The 13,326-nt window shown below is 39.0% G+C and overlaps 1 protein-coding gene across 4 annotated transcripts in view; it reads left to right on the plus strand.

Moving 5' to 3' along the window:
• The window catches only part of LOC128699158 (mothers against decapentaplegic homolog 3), a 504,184-nt gene that overhangs the window by 35,324 nt on the left and 455,534 nt on the right, over positions 1-13,326 (plus strand). For 3 of the 4 annotated variants that reach the window (XM_070096672.1, XM_070096673.1, XM_070096674.1), the window contains exon 3: positions 7,691-7,975. In XM_070096672.1, coding sequence (XP_069952773.1) covers positions 7,691-7,975 — 285 coding nt within the window. Of the gene's footprint in view, positions 1-7,690; positions 7,976-8,731; positions 9,058-13,326 lie in introns of those variants that run through there. The other variant, XM_053791707.2, reaches the window with a different exon arrangement.

Genomic DNA, 13,326 nt, shown 5'->3' on the forward strand with positions numbered 1-13,326 from the left:
ACACGTCCACTCCCAAATATCTGAATACGTTCACCTCCTCCATACTCTCTCCCTCCAATCTGATATTCAATCTTTCATCACCTAATCTTTTTGTTATCCTCATAACCTTACTCTTTCCTGTATTCACCTTTAATTTTCTTCTTTTGCACACCCTACCAAATTCATCCACCAATCTCTGCAACTTCTCTTCAGAATCTCCCAAGAGCACAGTGTCATCAGCAAAGAGCAGCTGTGACAACTCCCACTTTGTGTGTGATTCTTTATCTTTTAACTCCACGCCTCTTGCCAAGACCCTCGCATTTACTTCTCTTACAACCCCATCTATAAATATATTAAACAACCACGGTGACATCACACATCCTTGTCTAAGGCCTACTTTTACTGGGAAATAATTTCCCTCTTTCCTACATACTCTAACTTGAGCCTCACTATCCTCGTAAAAACTCTTCACTGCTTTCAGTAACCTACCTCCTACACCATACACTTGCAACATCTGCCACATTGCCCCCCTATCCACCCTGTCATACGCCTTTTCCAAATCCATAAATGCCACAAAGACCTCTTTAGCCTTATCTAAATACTGTTCACTTATATGTTTCACTGTAAACACCTGGTCCACACACCCCCTACCTTTCCTAAAGCCTCCTTGTTCATCTGCTATCCTATCCTCCGTCTTACTCTTAATTCTTTCAATTATAACTCTACCATACACTTTACCAGGTACACTCAACAGACTTATCCCCCTATAATTTTTGCACTCTCTTTTGTCCCCTTTGCCTTTATACAAAGGAACTATGCATGCTCTCTGCCAATCCCTAGGTACCTTACCCTCTTCCATACATTTATTAAATAATTGCACCAACCACTCCAAAACTATATCCCCACCTGCTTTTAACATTTCTATCTTTATCCCATCAATCCCGGCTGCCTTACCCCCTTTCATTTTACCTACTGCCTCACGAACTTCCCCCACACTCACAACTGGCTCTTCCTCATTCCTACAAGATGTTATTCCTCCTTGCCCTATACACGAAATCACAGCTTCCCTATCTTCATCAACATTTAACAATTCCTCAAAATATTCCCTCCATCTTCCCAATACCTCTAACTCTCCATTTAATAACTCTCCTCTCCTATTTTTAACTGACAAATCCATTTGTTCTCTAGGCTTTCTTAACTTGTTAATCTCACTCCAAAACTTTTTCTTATTTTCAACAAAATTTGTTGATAACATCTCACCCACTCTCTCATTTGCTCTCTTTTTACATTGCTTCACCACTCTCTTAACTTCTCTCTTTTTCTCCATATACTCTTCCCTCCTTGCATCACTTCTACTTTGTAAAAACTTCTCATATGCTAACTTTTTCTCCCTTACTACTCTCTTTACATCATCATTCCACCAATCGCTCCCCATAATTTAATCCCACCCCTCTCCTGAACACCCTAGCATTTACTTCTTTTACAACCCCATCTATAAATATATTAAACAACCATGGTGACATTACACATCCCTGTCTAAGACCTAATTTTATCGGGAAATAGTCTCCCTCTCTTTTACACACCCTAACCTGAGCCTCACTATCCCCATAAAAACTCTTTACAGCTTTTAGTAACTTACCACCTATTCCATATACTGTACTTGCAACATCTGCCACATTGCTTCCCTATCCACTCTATCATATGCCTTTTCTAAATCCATAAATGCAATAAAAACTTCCCTACCTTTATCTAAATACTGCTCACATATATGCTTCAATGTAAACACTTGATCTACACATCCCCTACCCACTCTAAAACCTCCTTGCTCATCCACAATTCTACATTCTGTCTTGCCTCTAATTCTTTCAATAATAACCCTACCGTATATTTTTCCTGGTATACTCAGTAAACTTATTCCTCTATATTTTTTACAATCTCTTTTGTCCCCCTTCCCTTTATATAAAGGGACTACACACACTCTGCCAATCCCTAGGTACCTTCCCCTCTTTCATACATTTATTAAACAAAAATACCAACCATTTCAACACTATATCCCCCCTGCTTTTAACATTTCTGTTATGATCCTGTCAGTTCCAGCTGCTTTACCCCCTTTCATTCTATGTAATGCCTCACGCACCTCCCCCACACACACATCCTGCTCTTCTTCACTCCTAAAAGATGGTATACCTCCCTGGCCAGTGCATGAAATTACCGCCTTCCTTTCTTTGTCGACATTTAAAAGTTCCTCAAAATATTCTCGCTATCCACCCAAAACCTCCATCTCCCCATCTACTAACTCCCCTACTCTGTTTTTAACTGACAAATCCATTTGTTCCCTAGGCTTTCTTAACTTGTTTAACTCACTCCAAAATTTTTTTCTTATTTTCATTAAAATTTCTTGACAGTACCTCTCCCACTCTACCATCTGCTCTCCTTTTGCACTCTCTCACCACTCTCTTCACCTTTCTTTTACTCTCCATATACTCTGCTCTTCTTATAACACTTCTGCTTTGTAAAAACTTCTCATAAGCTACCTTTTTCTCTTTTATCACACCCTTTACTTCATCATTCCACCAATCACTCCTCTTTTCCTCTGCACCCACCCTCCTATAACCACAAACTTCTGCCCCACATTCTAATACTGCATTTTTAAAACTATTCCAACCCTCTTCAATCCCCCCCTCCCCACTACTCATACCTGCACCAGCCCACCTTTCTGCCAATAGTTGCTTATATTTCACCCAAACTTCCTCCTCCCTTAGTTTATACACTTTCACCTCCCTCTTACTTGTTGTTGCCATTTTCCTCTTATCCCATCTACCTCTTACTCTAACTGTAGCTACAACTAGATAATGATCCAATATATCAGTTGCCCCTCTATAAACATGTACATCCTGGAGCCTACCCATTAACCTTCTATCCACCAATACGTAATCTAACAAACTACTTTCATTACGTGCTACATCATACCTTGTATATTTATTTATCCTCTTTTTCATAAAATATGTATTACTTATTACCAAATCTCTTTCTACACATAGCTCAATTAAAGGCTCCCCATTTTCATTTACCCCTGGCACCCCAAATTTACCTACTGCTCCCTCCACAATATTTTTACCCACTTTAGCATTAAAATCCCCAACCACAAGTACTCTCACACTTGGTTCAAAACTCCCCGTGCATTCACTCAACATTTCCCAAAGTTCCTCTCTCTCCTCTATACTTCTCTCTTCCCCAGGTGCATATACGCTTACTATAACCCACTTCTCACATCCAACCTTTATTTTACTCCACATAATCCTTGAATTAATACATTTATAGTCCCTCTTTTCCAGCCATATATTATCCTTCAACATTATTGCTACTCCTTCTTTAGCTCTAACTCTATTAGAAACCCCTGACCTAATCCCATTTATTCCTCCACTGAAACTCACCCACCCCCTTCAGCTTGTTTCACTTAAAGCCAGGACATCCAGCTTCTTCTTATTCATAACATCCACAATCATCTCTTTCTTATCATTTGCACAACATCCACGCACATTCAGACTTCCCACTTTGACAGTTTTCTTCTTATTATTCTTGTTAGTAATTATTACAGGAAAATGGGTTACTAGCCCATTGTTCCCGGCATTTTAGTTGACTTTTACAACACGCATGACTTACGGAGGAAAGATTCTTATTCCACCTCCCCATGGATATGAGAGGAAAAGTAATTAGAATAAGAACTAAGATAAAATCAAAGAAAGCGCAGATGAGTGTGTATAAATAAACGTGTAGTGTGACCTAAGTGTAAGTAGAAGTAGCAAGACGTACCTGTAATCTTGCATATCTACGAGACAGACAAAACACACCAGGAATCCTACCATCATGTAAAACAATTACAGGCTTTCATTTTAAACTCACTTGGCAGAACGGTAGTACCTCCCTGGGTGGTTGCTGTCTACCAACCAAGTACCTAATATGTAATAATAATAATTATCATTCTTGGGCACATTAAATGTCTTATTTTACGTTAATATAGACATTTTCATTAATCCATCTATGTTATTTTCTTCAAAATTATATAAGAAACACATTACATAGCACATAAACAGATGTAGCTGGGCGAAGGAAAAAATTATGTTTTGTCTGGTCTAGCACCTGAGAAAATGTGTATCAATCCGCCTTTGACTCGATCACTCCCCTTAACGCATTCGGCTTTGTTTACAATTCTCGGCATAACTTTTTCTCATCACTTCTCCCTTCGTTTATGATGGCATCTAAAGATAGTTGTTAGAAATTATTAAACTTGGCGAACAAGGTATATCGATGGTAATAATATTGCTCGGGGCCGCTTTAAATATTGTATATTACATTTAGATGTGGGAACCAGGTGGGCTTTCTGGCTACCTACACCTACCGACTACCTACACCTGACTTCCTACAAATAAATGTTACTCGCCTCTCACCTTACATTAACCCTTTGACTGTCAAGGTCGTATATATACGTCTTACGAGGTACCGTGTTTGACGTATATATACTCATAAATTCTAGCGGCTTCAAATCAAGCAGGAGAAAGCTGGTAGGCCCACATGTGAGAGAATGGGTCTGTGTGGTCAGTGTGCACCATATAAAAAAAAATCCTGGAGCATGCAGTGCATAATGAGAAAAAAAAAAAACTGACCGTTTTTTTTTAATTAAAATGCCGACTTTGTGGGCTATTTTCGTATAGTATTTATGGTTGTATTCTCGTTTTCTTGGTCTCATTTGATAGAATGGAAAACATATTATAGAAACAGAGGTGATTTTGATTGATTTTACTATAAAAAAAACTGGAAATGGAGCTCAAAGTAGGGGAAATGTTTGATTTTTGTTGATGTTCAAAAGTAAACAAATGATGTCATTGTCCAATAAATGTCCAACTAGCCATTCTACTATGCAGTCATGAATGGGTTGATGTTATTTATACAATTATTACAGTATTGCAGTAGTCTGCATAACAGTAAATCTTATATTTTTTGTTTGAATAAAAATTCAAAATAGAAAGCAAGAGTAATATCAGAGGGGCTTGGAGACATGATTGATGAACAAAGAAAATGTTATTTTAGAGCCAGGAATGTCTGCAGTGTTCATTCTGGACCTTATTTTGAAATTGTCATATTTTTTAATTTTCGTGAAATTGGCCAAATTGCAAATTTCTGACCATGTTATTGGGTAGTTGAAATCGGTAAATGGGCAGTTTCTTGTACTCAATCGATAGAAAAAATTGAGTTCTAAAGAAATAGCTATGAGTTTGGTCGACTGGAACAACGGAATTAGCCGAAAATAAGGCTCAAAGTGGGCGAAATCGCCGATTTGTAAATATCTCCGAGGTTGCTAACTTCACGAGAGCGTAATTCCATCAGTTTTTCATCAAATTTCGTGTTTTTGGTGTCATTACAATCGGGAAAAGATTCTCTATCATTTCATAAGAAATTTTTTTTTTTCTTTTTGAAATTTTGCGACACCAGGAGACACTTCAGGATTGGGGGTTGTGAAGGTCAAGGGGTTAGACTACGCATACTTGTATTTTAAGGTAAGTAATGAGTGTACTGTGTGTGTGTATTTTATCACTCTAGGCTGCTTTAAATATATATTATGTTTAGGAGTGGGAGCCATGTGGGCTTCTTGGTTACCTACACCTGACTTAGTACAAATAAATACTGCTCGCCTCTCACCCTACGTTTAGACTACAAATATTTTAAGGTAAGTAATGAATGTACCGTGTGTGTATTTTACTTATTGTTTTTAATGCCTAGTTCTATGTTAGCTTAATACATGTTAGTGTAAATTTGTTGCATCTGGCATATGTATGTATTTCTAAGTGGAAAAAAATGGCGTTCTACTTTCAAGTGATGTCTGCTTTCCAGCGGTAGCCTGGAACCTAATGTGTTGTATAGGTGGGGCCCTACTGTATACTGGTAGTGGGTTTATGTCAGCCATCTTTAGATATCTTTAGTAACCTACCTCCTACACCATACACTTGCAACATCTGCCACATTGCCCCCCTATCCACCCTGTCATACGCCTTTTATGGATTTGGAAAAGGCGTATGACAGGGTGGATAGGGGGGCAATGTGGCAGATGTTGCAAGTGTATGGTGTAGGAGGTAGGTTACTGAAAGCAGTGAAGAGTTTTTACGAGGATAGTGAGGCTCAAGTTAGAGTACATAGGAAAGAGGGAAATTATTTCCCAGTAAAAGTAGGCCTTAGACAGGGATGTGTGATGTCACCGTGGTTGTTTAATATATTTATAGATGGGGTTGTAAGAGAAGTAAATGCGAGGGTCTTGGCAAGAGGCGTGGAGTTAAAAGATAAAGAATCACACACGAAGTGGGAGTTGTCACAGCTGCTCTTTGCTGATGACACTGTGCTCTTGGGAGATTCTGAAGAGAAGTTGCAGAGGTTGGTGGATGAATTTGGTAGGGTGTGCAAAAGAAGAAAATTAAAGGTGAATACAGGAAAGAGTAAGGTTATGAGGATAACAAAAAGATTAGATGATGAAAGATTGAATATCAGATTGGAGGGAGAGAGTATGGAGGAGGTGAATGTATTCAGATATTTGGGAGTGGACGTGTCAGCGGATGGGTCTATGAAAGATGAGGTGAATCATAGAATTGATGAGGGGAAAAGAGTGAGTGGTGCACTTAGGAGTCTGTGGAGACAAAGAACTTTGTCCTTGGAGGCAAAGAGGGGAATGTATGAGAGTATAGTTTTACCAACGCTCTTATATGGGTGTGAAGCATGGGTGATGAATGTTGCAGCGAGGAGAAGGCTGGAGGCAGTGGAGATGTCATGTCTGAGGGCAATGTGTGGTGTGAATATAATGCAGAGAATTCGTAGTTTGGTAGTTAGGAGGAGGTGTGGGATTACCAAAACTGTTGTCCAGAGGGCTGAGGAAGGGTTGTTGAGGTGGTTCGGACATGTAGAGAGAATGGAGTGAAACAGAATGACTTCAAGAGTGTATCAGTCTGTAGTGGAAGGAAGGCGGGGTAGGGGTCGGCCTAGGAAAGGTTGGAGAGAGGGGGTAAAGGAGGTTTTGTGTGCGAGGGGCTTGGACTTCCAGCAGGCATGCGTGAGCATGTTTGATAGGAGTGAATGGAGACAAATGGTTTTTAATACTTGATGTGCTGTTGGAGTGTGAGCAAAGTAACATTTATGAAGGGGTTCAGGGAAACCGGCAGGCCGGACTTGAGTCCTGGAGATGGGAAGTACAGTGCCTGCACTCTGAAGGAGGGGTGTTAATGTTGCAGTTTAAAAACTGTAGTGTAAAGCACCCTTCTGGCAAGACAGTGATGGAGTGAATGATGGTGAAAGTTTTTCTTTTTCGGGCCACCCTGCCTTGGTGGGAATCGGCCAGTGTGATAATAAAAAAAAAAAAAAAATCTTTAGATATTTTTTAATGTCACCTGTGCACTATTTATAGCATTTCTGGTATATTTTTAAATGTTTATATTGTAGTGTACTGTATACCGTAATAAACAAAATACAGGAAATCAGCTCTAATATACATTATTTAGGTTTGCATACTGGTTGGAGAGCTGGTCGTAAATCTGAATGGTCAGTAAACGAGTACATTGCTAAGTGAGGAGAGGCTCTATTGTAGTTTTAGAAGTTTCATATATGTAGAGCTTATGTCAACTTCATTTCGAATTTTAAATTAGATGTTTTACATGTTTTGTTTAATTTTCAGCTTTGCCAGCTATCTTGGTACCCCGGGGTAGTAGCAGCAGCAGCAGTAGTAGCGGCGGTGGTAGTGGGGGCGTGGGAGGCTCAGGCTCAGACCCAGGCTCAGCCGAAGACTTGAGCTCTCTTGCTGACCTCACAGCAGACAGTGTTAGTGACTCTGCCTCTCTTACCTCAGTAGCTCCCACGCTAGAGCCACCACCTACTTTTCCTCCCACCGAATCCCCACCGCCTGGCTACATGAGCGAGGACGGTGACAGTCATGACCTGTCCGACATAACAGATTACTCAGGTGTGCTAAATTATTATTTTTAATTAAACATGTTTAGTGTAAAATGTATGCAGTATATGCTGTCAGCATTTATTTCTCTTAATATTTTTGACTTTTAGTGGATTGTTATACATGTATTTAGGTTTCCATGGATTAATGCTTGCTTTAAACTTGTCTTAAAAGTGCAATTTGTGTCAGATACTTATTGTACTATTTCCGGTTGTATAACTTAAGCATGTGTATGCTATTCAAAAGTAGCCTTAATATAGTTTATTGAAGATAAAGAATAAGAAATAGGCAGTTATACATGAGTTAGTGGGGATGAGCTCCAGCTCTTGGGTATGACTCAATTTTTTTTCCAGTTAGCTGTTATAAATTATTTTTTTCCATATTTATACATGTACCTGTGTATATGGCTGCCTTTGTGGTTCATGGTATGCAGAAAAGCCACAGAGAATGTGGTCTGGTGTTGATCCACTGAATCACAGTATCCACACCCCATTTCTAAAGTGCAGGCATTACTTTCCCTGCCTCTAAAATTTCTTGTCTGGTTAGCTCATATATAGTGCCTGATGGATGCTCTGTCCCCTACTTTTCATTACCTATAACTTCACAGTCTTATATTTTCTTCATTTTTTATCTGCATATTCCTATTACACATAGCTTTAGACATTTCTGCCAACTAATCTCCTCTCTGCAGCATTTAAAGATTATGCTTCACACCAGTACTGAGAGTCTGGATCACTATTATGTTAATGGCATATACAATTTCAACAGGTAAATGAATGAGACACACATGCAGTACTCGGGTATCTTTATTTCCATAGCATTTGCCTTCACAGCAGGCTGCTTCATTCAATACAAAGGTACCTTAAAATACTGCAAACAATTGAAGAAAAGATCGAGATGTTCAATCCCTCAGCCTTTATATAAGTGGAGAAGTAAAATTTAAGTGTTTAGTCCATCAAGCTTGATTGTTGTTCACATCCATAGTGTTGATCCATGGGTATAATATTAATGAATTTAAAATTTCAGGAGACCCTTGTTTAAGACAGTAGTTAGATTCCTGAAAACAGCATTTATCTGGTAATTAAAGAAAATTGTGTGAAACTAACTGAAGAATATACAGAAAAAATAGGGTTGTTTTCTTCATACCCCTTGATATGCCAAACATATTTTTTAGGTTTCTTAATTCTCAAAAAAAAAAAAAATTGTAGTAGGATGTAATGATGTGATGTGTGCATATTTAATACAATACTTATACTTATCCAAGGTAGTAGGTTGGTAGACAGCAACCTCCCAGGGAGGCACTACCATCCTGCCAAGTGAGTGTAAAATGGAAGCCTGTAATTGTTTTACATGATGGTAGGATTACATAAAAAACATAAAAAAGAAGGAATACTGCAGCAAGCCTACTGGCCCATGCGAGGCAGGTCCAAGTCTTCTATCGGCTTAAGCCAATGCCCCAACCTAGTCAGGTCAGGTCACATTCACTTAAGGAAGGAGCACAGCATCTGACCTAGTAGCACAAGCTAGTGAGGTCCAACTCACACCCACCTGCACCCACTCTTGTATTTATCTAACCTACTTTTAAAACTACACAGTGTTTTAGCCTCTATAACTGTACTCGGGACTTTGTTCCACTCATCCACAACTCTATTACTAAACCAGTGCTTTCCTATATCCTTTCTTAATCTGAATTTTTCCAACTTAAAGCCATTGCTGCGAGTCCTGTCTAGGCTAGATATTTTTAGCATGCTATTTACATCCCCTTTATTTATTCCTGTCTTCCATTTATACACTCAGTCATATCCCCGCTAACTCTACGCCTTTCTAGAGAGTGCAGATTCAGGGCCCTCAGTCTATCCTAATAGGGAAGATTTCTGGTACATGGGATCAACTTTGTCATCCTCCTTTGTACATTTTCCAGAGCATTTATATCCATTCTGTAATACGGTGACGAAAACTGTGCAGCAAAATGTAAATGAGGCCTAACCAAGGCTATATAGAGTTGAAGAACAACCTAAGGACTCCTATTATTTATGCTTCTTGATATGAAGCCAAGGATTCTGTTCTCGTTATTGCGAACACTTATAAACTGTTGTCTTGGGTTTAGATTACTGCTAACCAGAACTCTCAAAGTCTTTTTGCAATCAGTAATATTAAGATCTACATTTTTTTTTTTTTTTTTTTTTTCAACAAGTCGGCCGTCTCCCACCGAGGCAGGGTGACTTAGTTTATGTGACATGGTTATTTTCCTTTCTAATGTTTAGAATTTTGCATTTGTCTATATTAAACTACATCTGCCACTTCTCCAACCACTGCATCAGTCTATTCATATCTTCCTGGAGTGTTGTAATGTCCTCGTCAGAATGAATTCGACAGCCTATTTTGGTGTCATCGGCAAACTTGCTTATGTCATTATCTATTCCCTCTTCTATGTCATTTATGTAGATTGTGAACATCAACAAGGGGCCCAACACTGACCCCTGTGGAACACTGCTCGTGACGCTTCCCCATGCTGATTTCTCCCCATTTATGCAAACTCTCTGCTGCCTGTTTGTCAGCCACGCCTCTTTCTGGGAAAAAAATCCTCCTATTCCGTGTGCCTTAATTTTCCTCAATAGTCTCTGATGTGGGATACTATCAAAAGCCTTACTGAAGTCCATGTACACAATATCATATTCATTACCATGATCTACCTCCTCAAATACCTTAGTGAAAAAAGTTAATAAATTCATAAGGCAGGAACGCCCTTTTGTAAAACCATGCTGAGGTTCATTGATTAATTTATGCTTTTCAAGATGGCTATGAATGCTGGTGTCGTTTTTCTGTCTCGTAAACATGCAAGATTTCAAGTATGTATGTCTTGCTACTTCTACTTACACTTAGGTCACACTACAGATGCATGTACAAGCATGTATATATACACATCCCTCTGGGTTTTCCTCTGTTTTCTTACTTGTGCTTGTTCTTGTTTGTCCTCTTATCTCCATGGGAAAGTGGAACAGAATTCTTCCTCTGTAAGCCATGCATGTCGTAAAAGGTGACTAAAATGCCGGGAGCAAAGGGCTAGTAATCCCATCTCCTTTATATGCTACTAAACTTAAAAGGAGAAACTTTCATTTTTTCTCTTGGGCCACTCTGCCTCAGTGGGATATGGCCAGTTTGCTGAAAGAAGAAGACTTATAAAGGCTATGTAAATTAATTTTTCTTACATACAGTTCTAGTTGGTGGTGCATGTGGATGATATTGAAGGAAGTGTAGAGGGATGGTGTGGCCCTGCTGGGCTGAGGTGAAGGTTGTGGATCATTGGCTGAGATGGACATCTGAGGTTCTTGCAGTGATATCAATGCACAGTTGTCATTAGGTGATGTTTGTATTGGAGTGCTCAGGTATTCTGTGATGTATCTCTGGTCTGTTTCATCCTGCAGTACTTTATACAGCTGATGGCAAGGCATCAGCTTGTCCAGAATCTGCTTCAGAGCAGTACTTCTAGTGTCAGAATCCTCTTCATAGAAATAATCTGCGGCTTTACAAAACAAATGAAACTGTTCATGTAACTTTTGTTATGTTAGCTGTTTCTCTGTTAGTTGTTCTTCATCCTTGCCTGTTATCTGCCTTCCTTGTATCGGGACATTGAGCTCTGACAACATTTCCCCTTGACTTAAGAAATCGTAATGACACGATTGCAAATAAACCATACCCCCGGCCGGGACTCTATGACCGCGGGTTCAATCCCGGCCGGGGGTATGGAACATTTCCCCTTGATATCTTTCTTCATCAAATAAGAGTTAATTCACATCTTTAAAGCCCTCACCTACAATCTCCTTGGCTGAACAATTTACTGGACCTTCCTCTCAACCAGGGAAAAAAAACTGTGAAATTATTCACCACACTTGGCCATAATCTTTTGCAGCCTGCATTTAATGTTGATTGGAACACTGTGTTCCATTGGCTTTTGACTTGTGGTAGTTAATAGCATTTGCAATATTAAATTTATGCCAGAACTCTGGCACTCAGAACTCTGAGCCAGCATCCATTGTTGTGATATGTTGCTACACCATTTTTCTTTTTTTGTGTTGTATATAATTGTCTTAATAACTCCTTCTTCCACTGGTTGTATCAAAGATATCGTAGTTGGTGTAAAAACGCTACTTTTGACATGTGGGTATACATCCTCCAAGATTACAGGATAAGTATGGGGATTATCAAGGGTGAGGAAAACCTTGAATTCAAGGTTCTTGCATTCAATATTCTTGAAATAATGTTGGTAGAATTATCAACAATATGCTAGGTAAAAGGACACGTGCAACTAATGAGACATTTTAAACATCATAAAATGATGTTTAAAACAGTCAGCAAACATGTTCTCTGTCATTCATGATGATTAGTTAGACCTCCAAATAACTTGCAAAGTGTTCCTGTCTGCAGCATTTAAAGCACGGGGAGTCTTGAAGTGATAAATAAATTAGGGCTTATATAAAAACTAATGCATTACTGTATAGAAGCAAGCTGAAGTGATCATTTTCTGCCTTGAATCCAAGCACACTTTTATCTTTCTTGCTGATGTAGGTTCTACCAGGCATCTTCCAAAAACAAGATGTGTTTTGTTAACAACCAATACTTGCTGTGGCTTGTAACCACTCTCAGAAATAATTTCCTAAAGTTGGAGGCATTTTTTACCAGAAAATTTAATATTATGCAACTGTTTGTGTAATTTAAAGTTGTGGAACAACCAGAACTGAACAGACACTCTAGCTGAGCCCTTCCTTCCTCATCAAACATTGTTTTATAGTACTCTTAGGCTTTCTTCTTTATTATGAGGAAATTAGCTGGTGCACTTTATTCGTTTTCTACTAAGGCCACTCAGTAATTTTTTTATCTTATTTAGCTCTTGACATATGTAATATTCTTTTCAGGAGGTCACAACCACGGTTATTCATTGCACAAGCTCCTATCTTCACTTCATTCCTTTTAATTGTACAGATTGATGCTTGACTCAGACCAGCAGCTCGTGTATTTTCCATCACTTGTGCTCTACTTTTAAGCTTATCTAAAATTCCAGTGTTTTCAAAACACAGACTTGCATTCTTATGTCTTATCATTTTCAGCATAACTTGCATTCCTCTTAGGTGCCATGGTTACTATCCAGAAATGAGATGAGTAGATTAAAAAATAAAAAATCAATTCACTAACACACTACTGTACTGGGTACCCATGGGAAGTGTATGCGTGGAAAGGTTTGCTTATATGAAGACCAAGGCTGGTCCCCATAAAGACAGTGGCCCTGTCCATAGGGTGACCATGACACAAGGAGGAGATCTGGCAGCATGCAATATTTCCCCCTAAATTTACACTATCCTAAATGA

The sequence above is a fragment of the Cherax quadricarinatus genome, chromosome 54 (genome assembly GCF_038502225.1).
Source record: "Cherax quadricarinatus isolate ZL_2023a chromosome 54, ASM3850222v1, whole genome shotgun sequence".
In the NCBI taxonomy this organism is placed as follows: domain Eukaryota; kingdom Metazoa; phylum Arthropoda; class Malacostraca; order Decapoda; family Parastacidae; genus Cherax; species Cherax quadricarinatus.